General features: G+C 37.3%; 2 protein-coding genes across 3 annotated transcripts in view; one reads left to right on the top strand and one right to left on the bottom strand.

Annotated features, from left to right (window-relative positions):
- CRYBG3 (crystallin beta-gamma domain containing 3) overlaps window positions 1-20,536 on the top strand; it is a 123,116-nt gene that overhangs the window by 70,752 nt on the left and 31,828 nt on the right. For both annotated transcript variants that reach the window (XM_047794113.1, XM_047794122.1), the window contains exons 13-17: window positions 6,412-6,554; window positions 6,662-6,788; window positions 7,696-7,728; window positions 13,550-13,662; window positions 19,343-19,469. In XM_047794113.1, the coding sequence (XP_047650069.1) occupies window positions 6,412-6,554; window positions 6,662-6,788; window positions 7,696-7,728; window positions 13,550-13,662; window positions 19,343-19,469 (543 nt within the window). The remainder of the gene's footprint in view (window positions 1-6,411; window positions 6,555-6,661; window positions 6,789-7,695; window positions 7,729-13,549; window positions 13,663-19,342; window positions 19,470-20,536) is intronic.
- On the bottom strand, window positions 14,316-14,908 carry LOC125134654 (phosphatidylinositol N-acetylglucosaminyltransferase subunit Y-like). Its single transcript, XM_047794229.1, has one exon. It carries the CDS (start codon window positions 14,809-14,811, stop codon window positions 14,602-14,604), a length of 210 nt encoding a protein of 69 aa, XP_047650185.1. The 5' UTR covers window positions 14,812-14,908; the 3' UTR covers window positions 14,316-14,601.

Below are 20,536 nucleotides of genomic sequence, written 5' to 3'. Positions count from 1 at the left end.
AGAGCAATGAAGCTCTCTTTTTCTCCTTTGCCCAAAGGGAGGTGGGTAGAAGAAGCACAGGGAACAAGGGAGCATTTTTTTTCTTCATGTATGATCCTTATTAGTAAGAAAGTGAGTTGGAAACCAGTTCTACCTTAAAGAAATGTACAGTCCACTCAAGACTGGGCACTGAGTTTGCTTGAGCAGAGGATAGATTTTAGAGGCATTTGGTCCACAATTCTGGTGTACAGGCACCATGGGTTTTCTCTACATAGCCGCTCCTTCCTTGACAATGAAAAGGCAAACAAGACAAGACAAGATAAAGCCTTCATCTTTTTGTCTTTTAGGTCATTGTGACCATATTCATTGAGGAAGCTATGAGTCATGATTCAGACTGTCTTATACCTAGTATTGAATAATTTAAAAAATTGTCCCTCCTTATTTAAAGGAGAGAGTTAAATGGAAGTGTTGCTCCTTGAAATGTTCAGCAGTAAATGTGATGATATCTTCCAAAGATGATTGTGACTAAAACAAGCAAAACAAAAGCCAAAACCCCAGATCACTACTTGAAATCCAGCAATAATAAAAACTGTTAAAAGAAAAAAAATGTAGTAACTATATAGCTAATAAATAATTAGGAGATATTTGATATAGACAGTCTATGATAAAATGCATTGTAAAAACTGGCAGAAATTGGCATGTTAGTTACTGCTGCACACTAAAGTTTTGGGTATTTAGAAAAATGGCACATAGTTTTTATATAAATAAGTAAAAATTTCCTTCATAGAAAACTTACTTAAATTAGATTTTTTAAAAATTAGAAGATTAGTTTAACTTGTAAAGATGTTATTGTTAAAATCTTCATTATAATCTATCATTTTCGGGTACTTATTAATGCTTTGGTAGTACTTGCGCCTAATCTTCACACAACTGATGAGATAGAGACTTAAGATGCCCATCTTAGATATTCAGAAAATGAGGATCTAAGAGGTTAGGTACCATGCCTAAATATAGAGCTGTGACTTGAGGGCAAGTCTGTCTTATTCTAGAGCCCATGTCATATTAACCATTTTCCTTTGGTATAGAATGATTAGACTAAAACACCTCAACAGTGGGAAATTGGAATCTCAGTCAACCAAAGACTTAGTAGCATTTCATCTGTAGCTATAAATATATGGCCACTTTGTTGACTAATCCACATATATAATGGATAGTTATTTACATAATTTTTAGACTATGATTTTATGTTCACTAAAATGGTCTCAGATGAAATATTTTATACTCTTCAGATGTAGCATATAAGTGAGAAGCCCTCTTTTTATAAAACCGCTTTATTGAGGTATGACCGTCATGCATAAAACTGTACATATTTAATGTATACAACTGACAAGTTTGGGAATAAGTATATACCTGTGAAACCATCACCACTATTAAGACCATAAACATTCATCTCTTCCCAGAGTGTCCTCATGCCCTCTTTATTATTATTATTATTCTGTGATAAGATACCCTCTTTGAAAATTTTAAGTATATGATACAATATTAGTAGACATAGGGTTTCAAGCTCTTGAAGTTGTCACAGACTATGTAAGTGAACAGAAAGTGTTGTTCCCCACATAGATTCTCAGAGGTCCCTAACCTAGGAAAGCATGAAGCACTGCATATAAGATCAAAGTTTAAATAATACAAAATAAGAGGACAGATGGGAAAGTTGTGTAACACTGTGCAGACTTCTCTTGTCCTGGCTCTGGTGTGTGGAACACTCTGGATCTACTAAGGTCAGATCCTGGATGGGTTCCTTAGGGATAACGTGATCTGTGTCACGGACTGCTTTGGAGAGGACAACCAGAAATGTGTTTCTAATTCTGAATGAGTCAGGGAAATATATTGACTTGGAGTTGATTATTTTGTAAAAAGAAAAGGACCAGAAGGAATACAGCAGTATTTGGACTCCAGGGATTAAAGAAGGAATTTTTATTCCTTGGCTTCCTTGATAAAAACCTCTTGGTATGCTTCTTTTTCCTCAATTTCATACTAGCTTAGCATTTGGATTTGCTTTTGTTAGGATTTTCAGACCTGGGGCCTCTTTTCAGATCTCTGAAACCAGGTGGTATGCAGCAGACACCATTGTGTCTCCTAAATTAATGGACACACCAGCTCTCTGCTGGCGTCTCAGGTTACTTGGCTTCCCAGGGGCTTGTAGCACAAGAGCTTCATGGCCTGATGAACTGAGGGACTTTATGGAATTTAAAAATAATCAAATAACTGATCCCTAAGACTTATTTTTGGTCCTGAAGCTCATTGGTTCTCTGTAACAGAGGGGGGTATTGTACCTGAGACTCTATCAGATGCACCAATTTGATTCAATGAGTCAGATTTTTCATTGGATTTAAGTGCTTTAAAAACATGAAATGGGGTACAGATTTGAGGTTGTCCCATCAGCATTAACTCTAGAACAACAAAAATGCAGTTAAAATCTGTGTGACTCTCAAAGTTACTTAATTGCGCCTATTGTGGGGATGATAGTAATCTAGTAACCTCATAGGGTTTATCCTGGATGAGACTCTGAGTGCCTACTGCAGTCACCTCCTGAACAAGGCAGTTAGAAATTTGGTTTGTTTTTTGTTTTTTGTTTTTTGGTTTTTTTTTGCATATTTTGTACATGTGACCCTTGGAGATTTAGCCCCAGGTGATTGGATTTGGCTCAGAGTTCGAGCTCTGTCCATCGTATTGATGGCAACTAGTCAGCTAGATCAGATATTATATATGTGGTAGGCTTGAAAAATGCAGAGAGTTTCAAAACCAGGAGACTGCATCAGAAAGATACTTAGAAAAAGATGGAAGGCAGAAGCTCTAAGGGAAGAAAAGCCATGAATAAATAACAGCAGAAGATGGAAAGAGAGAATGATGTCACTGAAGAGTCCCCTGCAGCCCGTGGCCATGTCTCTGGGAATGGTAGACAGAGTAGGAAGGACACAGACTCAAGCCAGGTGAGTGAATTTATCTGTGGCCATAAGCCGCCAGCACTTGTGCTTGGCATGGGGCCTGTAACAGTGGGTCCCTCATTCTCTGCACAGCTCTGGGCTGCATCTTCACCAAAAGGCATGGCCTTCCAGCTCAGCTTTCTCACTGCTGCCACTCTCCCACAACCCACACAGTAGAATTCATGCAAGCCATTGCTCAAGTAAGGTATATCACACTGTACCACCATTGATTTCTCAATGAAAGGGCACAGTGACAGCACATGTGCACAATATCTGTCTTTACCCTTTTCCATCGTTGTCTGATTTTACTCCAGCCTGACACAGTGACCCATGATATATGTCAGCTTATCCCCATTTCCCCACGCTTACAACTCTGCCAGGGAGTAGGAAACCGTTGTGGAAGCTGAGGAAGTAAAAGCAGAGGTGAGTGTTCCAGAGTCACCAGAGCAGGGGAGGGGAGGTCCATGTGTGAGAGCTGCTGGAGACCTGCCCATTGTGGTTGGGCCTGACTTGGCAGCCGTTGATACCAGTTCCTTACCAGGGTCCAGACAGGGCCCCTTTGGCTGTCATCACCACATTGGATCCTCACAGCTGCCTCAAGCTAGTTACTTACTTTGAGGTTGCAAGAAACAGAGGCATGTTTGTGTTCCTCGAGTAATGGAAGCTTATGTTAATATAACCAGGTTTGTTGATGTGGTGCCCAGGCCTTTCCTGGGGACTTGAATGCAAATCTTCTATAGACTGTTAAGCCTTGGTATAATATATTTATATATTCCGTATTTACATCTGGAAAATGGCAGATCTATATATCTACATTGAGATAGATATATGTGTGAATGGGCATATATATGTGTATATGTGTGTGTATACACATATATGTATATGCACATATATATGTAAAATCAGGGTTCAAGGGAGCTCAAAAGATATAACAAGTGCAAGTTTTTTGAAAATAAAAAGTTCTTGTGTTAAAGGAGGTGGGAGTAATGAAGACTGCATCCACCCAGCCCATTTTTTTTTTTTTTTAAGAATCAGGTGAAATTAATAAAGGTGACAGGTGTTCTTAGGTTCCAAAGCTTTACTCTCAAGGAGGAATTGAAAACACAAACATGGGTTAGAGATTATAACAAATAGTTCAAGTAAAAAGCCTTTATCTTTTATTTTAAAGTCTCAAATGAAATTTGACCCAGCTATGTCAGCAGTTTTTAAGTCCTTTAAAGTTGACAAGTAAGTAGTAAGTGCAAAAGATTTTTTTTAATGTATTTTCTTTCTCTCCTTGTAGATGCTTTGTTTTTATTGGAAACTGTTCTGTTTATTCATGTAAAATGAATGTTTATCCTAGAAATCTTAGATTACATTTATAATAATGTTCATTATGAGAAATTTGGTAGTGTTGGAGTAGTATAGAAGCTGATGACTTTTCAGTAGGTCTAAGAGTTAATTTACAAACAATAAAGTAGTAGGGAGAGAGGAAAAAGTTGTGGGTTTTTTTTTTTTTGCTGTATCCTATATTTTCAAAATAAAAATATACTTAACTGTAAAGTTTTGGAAAAAATGTAGGATAAAATTGGCCAACTTCTATAGACCCAAAGATAACCACTCTTGGTATTTTTTATTCTAATCTTTTTAGGAAAAGTTGGAGATTTTTTTTTTTGGAGAGCTTGTAATCTTAGCAAGTTTATAAGTTTGAGTTTATGTCCTGTTCTTTCATCTTTACATATATATCTGACAGTGATTAAGAATTTAGAGCAGACAGATGGACAGATTTTGGACTAAATTCAGTCTCTGCCTCTCAGTAACTGTTTTGTGTGAGGCAAATCACTCAATTTCATTAGCCGTAAAATAGGAATGATAGTTATGTAATTACATGTGCTGGCTCTTGTGGAAATAATGTGCGTTAAAGCTCCTGACCAATAGTAAGTTAGGATATATTTTGAACCACTAGCTTGTTATGAACTCTTCTTCTTTGTTTTTATTCCATCAAGCAGTGGCTGCATAAAGGTTTATATTTATAAATCCTTTGGACATTTACACTGTTTCCAACTTTTCACTGTGGTAAATAATTCATCTTTGCATGTAAATTGCTCATTATTTAGTTTTAGGAAACTTTCCTTAAGATATAGGGGAGTTCCCGTTGTGGCTCAGCAGGTTAAGAACCATCCAACATAGTGTTCCTGAAGATGTGGGTTCAATCCCTGGCCTCACACAGTGGGTTAAGGATCCAGCGTTGCTGTGAGCTGTGGTATAGGTTGCAGACGTGGCTCGGATCTGGTGTTGCTGTGGCTCTGGTGTAGGCTAAAAGCTGCAGCTCTGATTCGATCCCTAAAATGGGAACCTCCATGTGCTGCAGGTATTGCCATAAAAAGAAAAAAGAAAAAAAAATAAGGAATTTCAGACTCAAAGTGTATTAACAACGTGTCTTTTAAATATATTTCTAAATTTTTATTTATTTATTTATTTTTATTTTATTTTTTGTCTTTTTGCCTTTTCTAGGGCAGCTCCCACAGCATATGGAGGTTCCCAGGCTAGGGGTCTAATCGGAGTTGTAGCCTCTGGCCTACACCAGAGCTACAGCAACTTGGGATCCGAGCTGCATCTGCAACCTACACCACAGCTCAGGGCAAAACTGGATCCTTAACCCACTGAGCAAGGCCAGGGATCGAACCCACAACCTCATGGTTCCTAGTTGGATTCGTTAACCACTGTGCTACGACGGGAACTCCTAAATTATTTTCTAAAATAGCTATAAAATTTGTATTTCTACCAGCAATGGTTCCCTGATAAAACTGGTTTTTATGACCTTTCTTAATTTAAAAAGTGAATCCGTATCTGTTTCAATTTGAATTTCTTTATTTTTACTAGTGAAATTAGGCATTTGTTTATTTGTTCTTAATGTTGATCTTTGTTGTGAATTATCTGTTTTGTGAATCAGTCTTTTGCTAATTATCAAGTTGGGTCAGAGATTTTTTTGTGTTAATTCTATTTTAAATATGTTGTCTGGCTTTTATTTTTAATAAACAATTTTTTGTCAAGAAAATTTTATTTTTCCTGTTACATTTAAGTTCATAAAATCCTCTGCTACACAGTACATTATAAATTTGCCTTTTTGTTTCATGTGGCCTTTTGTTCTTTGGGTGTAAGTGAAACTTTGATTTCCTTACAATTAGTCTTATATGTAATAGTGTGTAAGTCCCAGAAATTTACTATTGACTAATTTCAAATTTTATAAAAATGTTATGTTTTCCTGATTAAAGTAAATTCAGACTTCTTTTTTCTTTAAACTGTTTAGGAGTAACAACTATTAAAATTGTTTTCAGTGCCATTAAAATTCTTCCTTGAGTTACTTTTGTGAAAATTATCCCACAAGTACATGAAAATTTCTAAGATATAGCAACCCAGGAAGCAAAATGCATATGTTTTCCTAAAGTTTTCCTCTTCCTCTTTTTAGAATTTCATAGAATCTTCTATCACATTGTTTGAATCTGATCTTGAAAGTGGGAAATTTATTAACATTACAAATCAGGAAATTTCTGACTTAGAAGAAATTGGCTTTGGCAGTGAAACAAGATCTATTCATGTTAAAAGTGGCGTGTAAGTCCTCTCCTATTCTGAGAACCTTGAGAGATTCTTTGGTGTTTAAAATTATTGGTCGCTTGATTCTATGTCACCTCTGTTCTTTTCCCTTTTTTCTCTGCTAGGTGGGTTGCCTACCAGCAGAAGTTCTTCTGTGGAGAACAATACATTTTAGAGAAAGGGAAATACAAATGCTTTTTTGACTGGGGAGGATCAAATAATATAATCATGTCAATACGACCTATCCAACTGGTGAGTTAAATGTGAACTAACCAATGCCAGTGGCATGTTAATGGCATCCAATTGAACATTTGAAACAGGCTTCTTAAAAGTGGAACCATTGGATTATATTGTATGTATCTATAAAGAAAATGAAATAGCACCTGAATTTCTGTAGACTCCAGAAGGGAGCTAGTAGATGGTATTAGCACCTTAATGATTAGGGACTCTGTAATTTTATCAGCTCATTCAGTAGCATTTATGCAGTGCCTTATATGTCAGACTGATCACTGGAGAACAAAGAGGAATAAGACTTCACTGATTGCTCTTAGTCTCTTACCGTAGGCACAACATATGCACAATTAATTATAGTGTGACTAGTGAGAATATGAGGCGTGTAGGCAGTGCTGGGGGAGCAGGGGAAGGGGGCAGGGAGAAAACCAAGGGACTTGGGGGCTCATGCTATTCCTTAAGAAGAGGATGCATCGAGTGATGTCTTAGGGGATGAAAGCACTTTTGCCAGGAGGGCAGTGGGGCAGAAAAGGCAGTCCACGAAGAGGGAATTATCTCCTCATGTGCTAAGTTATGAAGTTTTGAAAGAGTATGGCTAATGTAGATAATTACAAACACTGCAGAATAATAAGGGGGCCCATGAGGTAGTGATGATGGGAGAGAGAATGAAAGGAAGTTCAGACTGTCTTTCTAATGAACCTTGGGGCATGCTTTCGTTCTAGCTATAATATTACTCAATATGAATTAGTAATAAACATTAAAATTAAAATAATTTAGGAGGTTATGTAAGGTCCTAACCAGTTCAAAGAATGCCATCAATTGGTCAGACCATATATAGCTTTCATTTTTCAAAGGATATTTTCAGCATGTTCAAAAAGGCAACTAAGTTTATCTAATTATAATTTTTAAATGTTTCAATATGTTTCAGGAACCACTTGGGATAAATGAACCTCCGCATTTGGTATGTTTTAAAATTTTAACTTTTACTTGTTAAATTGTTCACTAAAAGCATTTATGCCTTTTCTCTCAACTCTGTCTCTTTCCCTCAGATTACTTTTATGTGTCTGCATGGCAGGGCAGTTTATATTGCTTTAGTAACCTACGCATGAGCACAAGGGCCCATCTTTCTTCCTGGTCGTACTGGTCTGCATTTGTCACTTCCTTTTGTTCTCTCCTAATAGAGCTTTAGCTCTGACCACTCTGGGCTCATTTTGAATCTCTGCCACCTTTCTTTCCTCTCGCCCATTTATTCTTTAGTGTCACATTCTTACTTATCACAGTATATTATGCTAATATAATATACTGGAGTAATTATTATGTACATGTGTTTCTAATACGTAAATCACATAGTTCTTAAATGCACTGATTAAATTGCCTTCCTACTTCTTTATTTCTAGGGTGTTAATGGTCTGAAGGATTGGATGATGCTGTGGAGCCCAATGTTTGTTTATTACCCATTAAGGGCTAGAAACTGTGCTTTTTAATGCTTCTAATAACTCTGTGAGGTCAGGATTGATTGCATTTATTAATGAGAAAACCAAGATTTAGAATTTAGGTAAACATTTCACACAGCTAGAAAAAGCAAAAGAGGCATTTTTTAGTATGTCAGATTTTGCATCAAAGAAGGACATTTCATGAGAGGTACAACCACAGAACCATAGACAAAAGATGGACGGAGAGACAGTGCTTCCTCTATCTCATTTTAAATAATAAATTCAGCAAAATTTCTTCAGAAAATTAAATACAGTTATTGATTTTACATCTTTGGCATTTGCTCATTCTACCTAATCCTGAATCTTTTTCTCTGTGTGTGTATGTTTTCAAGTTTATGTCAGTGTTCATACATTTCAGAAAAATTTGGTTTAACCGTGTTTCTGTTCACAAGGCTTTCAGGTTTTATTATTTTCTGATTAGTTCAGTCCTGTTGGGAACATTTCCTCTCTGAATATAACTCAGTTGCTGTTCTGAAGACATTTCCTGTCAGATCTTTATTTTGAATCTTAGAAAACTCCAACAGTGGACTTTCAAAGCACTTTTTTTCACATGAATCAACATAACACAAGTTGATAAAGAGGTGAACAGGGATAATTCCAAACTGCACATTTTCTGAGTTTTAAATGCAGATAGAAAGTCACATTCTTTTTAGCTCTGTTTCTCCCCCCTTCTATATCCCTTTTCTTTTTTATGAACTTCCTTGTTTGGAGCAGATTGCTCAGAGGATTTTCTTTATAGTATTTCCAGTCCAACTTGAAGAGAAAGGAAGCAGGGGAAAACGCCCAGTGAAATCAGCCCTGCTTCATTTTTCTGCATATGGCTCAGCCATTGCCTTGTGAAATAGTCTCTGACAAGTGTATGATAGCTGCAAATTTGGTAACATGCAGACAAATCCTCCTTAGTTTACCCAGTATTGAAGCTCTTATTTCCATTGGACCACATTTTCAGAATGTTGTGCTTGTTTTCACTTACCCAAAGAAAAACAAATGGATCTTGGCTGACAATTTCAATTCAGTAACTAGAAACTATTTTCTCCTTCACAAGTAGTTGTGATAGTCAGTTTGACAATTCAGATGCTGTCTTCAGATGAGTAGTTATTTTTCCTGTCTGAGGAATAAGGAGGAAGTTAAATCTCAAGTTCACATCAGAAGGGAATTCTTTCACGCTGCTTAATTTCCCATCCAGCACCCTAAGATGGGAAAAGCCGGAAAATATATGTATGTAGAGATCAGTATGCTAGTAAAAATAACTATTGCTGATGTGTCAGCATAATAGGATGATAGATGTCTCCTTTGGGACATAGATCACCACCTTTTATTGAGAAGATTGTTTTTTTCCTATGGCTGAAGATTAGTCACCAAGTCTAATTGCCAACTCAAAATACTTGATACAAAGGCAAGATCATTATAGAGTTCTTCATAGTTAGCAGATGGCATTTTATTTTTTTTCCCCCAAACAAACCAAAAAACCAAACAAAATGTGGATTACATTCAGAGTGTCCTCATCTCTCTCCCTCTGTCAGTAAGTCCTCAGGATCAGAAATCTCACTATATTAAATCTTATAAAAGTGAGTTTTGTTTCTAGAGAGACTGTAGTCAGGCAGCCATTCTTGAGAGATTCTAACCCATCCCCACCTTTCACCCAACCAAAGACTTTACTTTCCCAGAGTGTTTTTCAAGTCTATTTGCTAACGTAATTAGAAGTTTGGATTTCTTTAACTATCGAGCTCTATTCCATTTATACATGATTGTTTCTGAGAAAAAGCAACTGAATTTTTTCTTGTCTTGACTAATTTGGCCAAAGTGATTTTTAGAGTCATTACAGGATCTTTAACAGTGGTGGTTGTCAATAATATGTGGGGGGATAATAAAACAACAGTTTTAGTCAAATATTAGTAGGATTCAAGAACAGTAGAGGAAAACATTTTTTTGTGGTGCTATGACCAGATCATTTTTACAGAATACAGAGGCCAGAAATACTCAGAAAGTAGTACATCTCTTAGGAAAGAAAGCCTTCTATGAGTAAGCAGGGAAGTAAAATTACTATAAAGTGCATAATTGATGTGTATATTAAATAGAATATATTCAATTCATTCTGGAATATTCTGTTGAATTATAGAATATATTAATGTGCAGTTATAGAATATATAATTGATATGTGTATTTTGAAGTACATCACAGTACAATATGAGACAATGTGATGTAATGGAAGAGTGGAAACAAGACCGTTCTTTGTTTAACACAAGTATGTTTGTTTGAGGGAAATCCAAAGGGCTGCAGACATCTTGTTCAGACAGTAACAGAATCTTGTTTGAGAAATTATTTTAACATTGGAATAAATAAAATTACATTAAAATTCTGATATTGTGGAATAAATTAGATGAATACATTAAGTTCTTGGTCACTAAGTTCTTGAGTTTTTAGTTTGTCATATAAAAGAACTATTACATTTATTCACATATAGCATAAATTAAAAGCATATAGTAAAAGATTTCTACAAAATTTTCATGATAATGTAGTGATAATATCTGCTTCAAAGGGTAATTCTAAAGAAAACATAATATAATATATATACATGTAATATATGTTTCTGAAGTGAAATGGCACCTTGGAAACCAGTGATACTATCTTTTTTTTTTTTTTTTTTGCTTTGCTTCCATAAGGTTCCATTTGGGGCTGGTAGTAACTGAGCCACACTCACATGGCATGGAGGGAAGAGTATGGTTTGAAATAAACTTATTTCTTGTGCATTGCCTGTTCATCTGTGTTTCAGGCAACCTATCCAAGTTGTTTTGTACATTTATTCTCTGTTAATCTAGAAAGGAAATCACAATAGTGGGTCATCAAACTAGCTTTTCACAAGGCTTATTTTCAACAAGACACTGTCACTTAACTTCACTAAGTGTAGATTATTTATTAATAATTAGCACAGAGTTAGTTTCTCTATGGTCCGTCCTCAGAACATTATTTTGAGAATTGTTTTTTTTTTTTTTCCAGAGCTATTTGTAAGGCAGTCAAAATGAAGTGTTCCTTTTCTGGTGTTGAACAAATCTTGGGTGAACCATATTACCCTATCCCATTTTGAGGGTAAAAATAAACTCAGATCAGTATTATGTCCATTTTTTAGTTTGGGTAAAGAATACTTTAACCTATCAAATCAAAGCATACTTTATGGAAGAGTGAGAGAGAGAGAGAATTTTATTTTTTTTAAACAAGAATTGCAACTTTTTTATTTTTATTTATTTATTTATTGCTTTTTAGGGCTGCACCCGCGGTATATGGAGGTTCCCAGGCTAGGGGTTGAATTGGAGCTACAGCTGCTGGCCTACATCACAGCCACAGCAACGCGGGATCCAAGCCTCGTCTGCAACCTATACCACAGCTCACGGCAATGCCAGATCCTTAACGCACTGAGCAAGGCCAGGGATAGAACCCACAACCTCATGGTTCTTAGATTTGTTTCTGCTGCGCCACCACAGGAGCTCTGAGAATTTTAATTAATGCTTCTGGGTATGAAAACTAAGACTAAAAAGTAGAGGTGGCTGTTACATATACCATCTGAAATATGCTTAATTTGCATTGCCACTTGTCCAGGATTTGACATTTTAATGGCTTCATGGTAAAATATTGAAGTATAAATCTTAAGCTCCGCAGTATGAATATAATTAATTCAACAAACTGGGAATACGTGTAATGAACAAAGTAGCCCAATAACTGTTCCCATGTGGCTTTTTTGATTCTTATTTGTGAATAGAGATAATATTTGCCTGCAGGAGAAATTACTCCACATTTTTTGGGAGTTAAAAGTGATTTACTTTTTAGCCTTATGTTTTATAAACCTTATAAGTTAAGAAACATAGTCTGAAAAACCACTGAGTGAAATGTATACTCTTGCCAGGGACTTCAGGGCAATTTGCTTGGACATGTAGAATTGTTCTTATACGGGGAACTGTTCCAGAGGTCTGTTTTGGACTTCCTTTTTCTTGCTATCCCCTGTATCCACCATGATAGGAACTTGATAGGTCACCCCTCCTTCAGGCAGGGAGTCCCTTGATGTTTTAATGCTCAAAATACAGCCGCATTTCACAATAGGAAATCATATTGTGCAAGCCCCGGTTGGTCAGAGGGAGTTGGTTCTCTCAGCTTTCTGGTTTGGGTTGCTCTTTGATATGAGACCAAGCAGGGGCAGAGCAGAATGAGATAGCCAAGGAGCAATTCCTCAGAACCTAGAGACCATCAGTCTCTAAGAGGACCCTTGGGAAGATGAAGGAAGCCAACTTCAACTTTTCAAAGAAGGCTTGTTCTTGATGACAGCCCAGGCGGGAGGCGGGTGGCACTGCAGATGGTTATTACGATGCATTTGCGTTCATAGCTGCAATGCAGGCCTGTCTCTGCCGGGTGGATCTGTGGGCCATGTTATTTCAAGGCTCCAGTGTATTATGAAATATTTATAGGGCTCATTAATTTTTTCTTACCTATTAGAGATCCAGGGCCACTAGCATTGCAGATTGTTCTATCTCTGGCCTAAAGGGAATTACAGTTGAGATTTCATGAATTTTCCTTGGCAGGACTAAGGTAGAAATGTAGTTATATAAAGCTCTAAGCTGTGCATTTAAGGAATGATCAGTAACTGAAACGTGTAAGCTGAAATACATGGCACAGACATCTTTCTTTCTTCACTGTAAATCTTCCACTAATCCCATCATTATTATCTTCTCCACCATCTGCTCCTATGGTCTCACAGGCACTCTCCTGCTCATTTATGGGCATGGCACTTGTGCTTTCTCCCTCTCCCTTTTATTAACTGTGGATCAGGAAGGCTTGGGGGAAGAAAAGGCATACCAATCCTAACCGCCTTTGTTGTTTAGCGCTAAATTGCTTCTTATTGCACACATGTAGTCTCATCCCAGGGGATAATCATTGTTTGATACAATGGGAAAGGACCACATTTTTTTTTTTTTTTTTTAGAAGAGGAAGCATTCTGATTTTACTCTTTTCAGGTAGAATTGTTTTCTGGGTCTCCATGCTCAGAATCTGATGCAAGAGATGGGTGAAAATGATAATTAAATTGTGACATTTCTGGAAAACATGTAAGGAAAAAAAAGGGGGGGGGAGTTTAAGGAAGATGCCATTCATCCTTAACATAGATTCGTTGTTAATAAATAAACCATGAGTCTAGCGTTATGCTGAATTTTTATAAGTACATGATACTAAAGGTTTTCATTTGCTTTTGTGATGATGTCAAACAACTTATTTTCTGTTGTAATTGTTGTGTTGTTGCTCTTGTAGCTCAAAGCATTCAGTAAACCAGGGTTCCAAGGTGAATGTATAGATTTCACAAAAGAAATTTCGGATTTGACTTCATCATTCACACCATGTTCTTTTAAAGTTCTTCGGGGTTGGTAAGTGTGCTTATTGAGTGTTTTCCACTGTTTAGTAACTAAATTTCCTTTAAATTTACAGAGATTTGACTTTCTTTTTGCACATACAGTGAAATAAAAAATTTTAATCATTAGTCAACTGCTAAATAATAGCCTATGTGAATGTTGCCCAGCTTGTCTTACGAGCCGTTGTGCACAGCAGAGGAGCAATGCTGATTAGCCAACTTTGGGAGCATTTTGGTGTTTGTTTTTCTCCCTGTTAGCTTAGATTATTTCCTAAATATTCTGAATGTTTATATTGTGTGTTTATAGTATAATAGAATGCTATAAAAAAGGTAGCATTTTTGTCCTGATAAGACATACTACTCCTAAATTTTTAAAAAAACCTGTTTGTTTAAAGTGTTTGTTGAGGATCCCTGACTCAAAGAGTTTGCCAAGGTCACACACCAAATGTCAAACCCAGGATTGCTTTGGCCATTTTTTTAATGTGAAATTTACATTTTATTATAGTTTTATGTTACACTAGTCCAAATGTACTTCTCTTCAACTGCTCCCCATAGCTCTTTTGTAGTTATTTCAGTCATTCTTAACATGTGGCTTTACCAAAGACTTTGAATCTAAAACAAACAAACATTTCAAATTAGTAATTTTTAATTAGGAATGGGATAAGAAAAAGCCATCAGATAATGGCTGGGGCTGTTAATTTCAAACGAGATACTTTGTTGAAATGTTTCTTCTGATATACCAGGTATAAATCAGAAGCTTGGAAAAACAGGGGCGGAACCAAAATACAATAAAGAAGTCTCTGCAACTTAAATGTCACATAGTCCTAAACCTCTGACAAATGCTAAGCATCTTTCCTACAAATTCAGTGGGTTTCTAGTATTTCCATGTAGCCGAGCTTTCAGAGATGGACACTCAAGCATATCATTAGTGAATACCATCATGCCTCTGGTTGCATTAATTATGCAGAAAGAGTTTAATACTCATCCAAGTGCAAAGGTGGAAGAACACATAAACGGGTATGGTAATCGGTAGGAGCAGACTGTAAAAGCACAGGCTGACTGTGCTATTGCAGCTCTGTGAGAAGCTTTCTTCCACAGAGCCTGAGTATAACAGTCCTCCCAAAGAGACCAATGGAGCAGAAACAGTGTAGGAAGAGACAAACATTCTTCTCACCCACTTATTACCTGCCACTCTGACTTCTTAAAAGGTAGATGGTGTTTAGAAAATTTAGTTGTATGTTGTTGTATTTCTGTGTGATCTAATACTGCTCCTTTTCTTCTTGCTTCTTATTTTGATGTGTCATCCTAGCTGCCTGTGGTATCATATTAGGAATCCCGTCAATAATTGGATAGGCTATTCCCAACTCTTCATTGATTAATTCATCTGTCGATGCTTCATATCTGAGCGGCTTCTTGGGGAGCGGGCACACCAAGAACTCCAGCGGCGCTGGGTAGAAGGCGCGGGGTTATTTCCCTTCCCTCTTGTTCTCTTCTGGGGAGGGCCCCTCCCTCTTGTTCTCATCTGGGAGGGCCACAACCCCGAGGAGTGCAAGCACCTCCCGGCAACCGGCAACCAAGGAAGGTGCTGTCCCTCGCAGCGCCAAGGCAAGCTGGCCACAAGCTCCAGGCATCTGCACCCCCGGGCCCCTCTGGCTGCTCCAGCTGATTCCAGGGCTTCTGGCCCAGTCAGCCAGGCCCCAACCCCTGGTCTGGTTTTGTTTTCTAATTCTGTCTTCTTGCAACTACAGCAACATACTGGACCTTGTCTCACAATGTATATAAGATTGTATGTTATCTCCCCCCCTTTTTTTGGTCTTTTTAGGGCCACTCCTGCAGCATATGAAATTCCCAGGCTAGGGCTCAAATCTGAGCTGTAGCTGCTGGCCTGCACAACAGCCACAGCAACATGGGATCCCAGCCACGTCTGCAACCTACACCACAGCTGAGAGCAACACCAGATCTTTAACCCACTGAGCAAGGGCAGGGATCAAAACCACGTCCTCATGGATACTGGTTTGGTTCATTACTACTGAGCCATGAGGGAAGCTCCCATATGTGATTCTTAATTTATACCCTAGTATATATCTAACTTTTTGCTATGGTATGATATGAAATTTACCATTTTAGTCTTTTTTTTTTTTGCTTTTTAGGGCCACACTCGTGGTATATGGAAGTTCCCAGGCTAGGGGTTGATTCAGAGCTACAGCTGCCAGTCTAAACCACAGCCACAACAACACAGGATCTGAGCCACATCTTTGACCTACACTACAGCTCACGGCAATGCTGGATCCCCAGCCCACTGAGCAAGGCAGGGATCAAACCCACATCCTCATAGATGCTAGTCAGATTTATTTCTGCTGCACCACAATGGGAACTCCACCATTTTAGTCATTTTTAAGTGTATGTATCTCTATAGTGGTATCTGTATATGTCAGATATCTACCTAGTAACTCATCCAAGTCTTTTTTTTTCCTTCAAGATATCTTGGATTCATCAATTATCCTCTTTTTTCACTTGTACCAGTAAAGACAAAGGTCCTATTTTCCACTTGAGGAATTTTAGTCTCCTAGTTAGCCCTACTCTCATGTCATCTTATTTCCAGTGTTTACCACAAACCAATCATAGCCCAATTATTTGTCCCAAAGTCCAGTTTAATATTTTTCCTACTCTTCTTTAAATCCCATAGTCATTCTTTAATACTAGTCAGATGAGTTCAGGCTCTTCCTTTTTTAGGCTTGACCATCGGTGAGTCTCATTTGTCTCATTTTCTGTATCCATGCTCCATTTTATCCTTGTACTTCCCCTTGTCCAAACCCCCGTCCAGTATTTACTAAGCTATGTGTTTTTCTCCTTCCCATCTATACATGGGGTCAGCAGCCTCTCTCTATCAAGGGCCAGGTAGTAGATATTTTCAGCTTTGTGGGCCAGGCAGGCTCTGTCCCTAGAGCCACTCAGCATTGCTGCTGTAGCACTAAAGCTGTAGGCAACATGTAACAAACAGGCATGGCTGTGTTCCACTGAAGCTCTGTTTAGGGATGTTGAAATTTGAGTTGTACGTATTATTCACATGTCAAAAAATCTTCTTTTAATTTTTAAAAACCATTTAAAATGCAAAACCAGTCTTAACTGTGAGCTGTTAGAAAACTGGCCATGGGATAGATTTGGTCCACAAGCTGTAGTTTGCTAATCCTTGCTCTGTATCATCAAAAGTTATCAGGTAAATCTAGCCAGCAGACGTTATTTGAATGGCCTACAGACTATGTTTGCAAAGGTTTTTTTGTATCAATAATTCAGCTTAGGCTATTTTCAGGAGAATCTGTTTTTTACTTCCTATTTAAAAATCAGGAGATTTTAAAACTCTGGGGAAACATTTCTCCTTTGGCAGTAATTAATTGGTGTTAAGGAGAGGCCTTTGTGTTCCCCAGTGGACCACAGGATATATTACTAATTTTCTTTTCATCTGGTACGCTATTCATTTATATCACCTTCCTGGCCTCCTGCGGGTCTGTATATGTATGAACCCTGCTTAATACTAATCTGAATATGTATTTTTAAGGGTCAGTCTATCTTCATTTCCCTTGTTAACCTTGATTAGCCCTAAATCAAGCAGTCTTTTCTCTCTCTGATTACCTGTAGTTCTTACTGCTTTGAACATCCCTCTATCTGTTAATGTTTTTATACTTACTTCTAAAAAGGATATGGAAGTTTTACAATATGAAAGTACATAAAATAAGACACGGTTAGTTAAATAGATTATCTACAACTCTTTAGTGAGAAATACATATACACACACATACACCTATACATATACACACACCAAGAGACTGAAATAATTATGTTACTAGTATTTTGCTCTGAGTTTCTTCTCTAAGATAGAAGCATTTTACAAGAATATTTTAATTTTCTGATTAAAAAAAAAAAAAAAACACTGAAGTTTTCCTAGAGGGAATTTTTTTTTCCTGACATTGAAGTTTAGGGCAAATTAATTGTATGCATTGCTTTAAGTGAGAAATAGATTTTTATTTATTTATGGTGTGTATATGTATAATTATACCCACACACACACATATACATATGTATGTACACAGTTGTCCCTCAGTATCCATAAGGGATTGGTTCCAGGAGCACCCCCATATACCAGAGACCATGGATGTTCCTGTCCCTTATATAAAGTAGCTTAGTACAGTCAGGACTCTGTATCTGCAGAGTGGAAACATGAAGACACAGAGGGCCAACTCTAAACAAAAACGTACATTTCAGGAGTTCCCATTGTGGCTTAGTAGTAACAGACCTGGCTAGTATCCATAAGGACTTGATCCCTGGACTTGCTCAGTGGGTTAAGAATCTGGCATTGCAGTGAGCAGTGGTGTAGGCTTGGATCCTATGTTGCTGTGGCTGTGGCGTAAGCCAGCAGCTACAGCTCCAATTTAACCCCTAGCCTGGGAACTTCCATATGCCATGGGTGCAGCCCTAAAATGACAAAAAAAAAAAAAAGTATGTTTATTTAAATATATGTGTAGTTTATCAAACTATAGTTTTACTAAAATAACACAAGAACCATGGTTATTGCTTAAGTGTCTGGGATGCTTTAGAGATCTGGATTTGAACCGAGTTCACCACTTCCTGGTTGTATAACCTTAAGCAAGTTAGACCATTTGTCTGAACCTCAGTTTCCTCCTCTGTAAATAATAGTCCTATATTTAGATAATAAGATAATAATAGTCCCTTCCTCAAAGGATTCTTATAAGGACCAAATACATACTGCAGATAAGAGTAAGAGCTTAGCTCCATATCCAACACATTGAAAACCTTTGGTAAATATTGGCTATAAAATGCTTATTATATAGAAGATATGGCAATAAATTATGTCACCAAGCATTTCTGTGGTTATCTAAAGTTAACTTTGTCTAGCAAGAGTACAGTTCTATGGATTTTAAAATATAGAGCTAGAACTTAAACATACCAAAGCTAAAGTAGTAACAACCAATTAATTTCTCCCTTGGGCTCCTTCTTTCCAAAAGGGCATGTCTTACCCAAGCTTTTGATGAGTGCTGCATTGAAGATAATTTGATACAGAAGATTCTACAGCGTTCATATCTTTAAAATTTTTCCATTAGCTGTCAGCTGTGCAGGTGACAGGTTTTAAAACTTGTGTAATATTAGGAGTCTAGCTTCTAGCTCAGCCTAGACTGAAAGCAAGCTCATCATTAAGTAAGGATACAAATTTTTGTTTTTTTCAAAAAAGAAATATCAATCTGTAAGGTACTTAATAATTACTATAATTTGGTCCCAAGTTTTCGTACTTGAAAGCACTGAATTAAATCAATGTGTTTAGCTTCCAGCAGATGTCTTATTTCACATTTCAGCTCTGTGAGTTAATAGTTGGGGAAATCACTTAACCTTTCTAATCCTTAGTTGTGTTTCCTATAAAAATAAGGGCATGTTTCTACTTCAGAATTATTGAGTCCACAGTGAAATAACACATGCAAAGTACCTAGTCTGGTACATGGTAAGCTGTCAATAAGTAATAGTGGTGGTTGTTTTTTTTTTTCTTTTTCTTTATACCAAATCTGGGTACTTGCTGCTGCCCAGCACCAGTACTTTTATGTCCCACTCCTACCCCAGTTCCCACTGCATGATGACAAATTAGACTGCCAGCTGATGCATTCTGACTGTTGCACTGCTTGTTTTTTCAGCTGGCTCCTGTATTACCAGGAGGACATTTCAAATAATCAGTGTGTGTTAGAAGAAGGCCTCTATGCTGACCTTACTTCTTGCGGCTGCCCAACATCTAGAGTCATATCCCTCAAGCCCATTGACTATGTAAGTACTTTGCTGAATGCATATTTATAAGATCTTTTCTTGTCCAGTTTAATTACAGTGAATGATAATGTGAAGTTGGAAGAAATAAGGGAAAATATAAAAATTTAAATAACTTGTAGATTGTCGAATTGAGATTCACTCATGAAATCCAACCAAAGTATAAGACTGTTATTTTTATTTTTTAATTAAAAAAAATTATTTTTATTTTATTTTTTATTCTTATTTTTTTGTCTTTTTAGGGCCACACCTGCAGCATACGGAGATTCCCAGGCTAGGGGTTGAATCGGAACTGTAGCTGCTAGCCTACACCACATCCACAGCAACGCCAGATCCTTAACCCACTGAGCAAGGCCAGGGATCGAACCTGAGTCCTCATGGTTCCTAGTTGGGTTCGTTAGCCTCTGAACCGTGACGAGAACTCTTTTTATTTATTTTATAACAGAATGCAAAATTTAGAGTGATACAGGCCTGAGGTTAAATTAGTGCTAAACTTGAGCAGTTTGGGTGACATTGGCAAAATTACTTAGTTTCCTCATCTATAAAAAAATAATAGTATTTTAGAAGGTCACTGGAATATTAAGTGTGGTGGTGCTTGCAAAATACCTAGCACACGGTGAGCACTCAATAAGAATTCACTATTAGTATCATGGATGTAATCTTTATAGCTGCTTAGTAAAAAGAGTAACTTAATCATTTTATTATTCTGTTGGATGAGTCCCATGACAACTTGTCTGCTTCTGAGGCTTACAATATTACTTAAAGGCATGGACCACCACTGGTATTGATTTCAAATCTTGTTTTGGGGAACTAGGGTTTTCCTGCCTGGTGTGTACGGATTTATCTGGGTCATCTTAGAGGGCTACATTTGTAAAGGAAGTAGTTTCTGCCTTCTGTCATATTTATGCAGAATTTTAAATATGAGAAAGGATAACTACTCTGGGATGTTCATTCTGGACTCCTAGGTAGTGGTGTCTACACAGAGGAAGCAGTGAGGATCTGGGATATTTGCAAGAAGTCTAATTACCATGGTTCCCTCAGAGCATTTGCTCAAAGCTGAGATTTGCTCA

This window comes from Phacochoerus africanus, chromosome 1, assembly GCF_016906955.1.
Source record: "Phacochoerus africanus isolate WHEZ1 chromosome 1, ROS_Pafr_v1, whole genome shotgun sequence".
Classification (NCBI taxonomy): Eukaryota; Metazoa; Chordata; class Mammalia; order Artiodactyla; family Suidae; genus Phacochoerus; species Phacochoerus africanus.
This window is presented reverse-complemented; position numbering and strand designations above follow the sequence as displayed.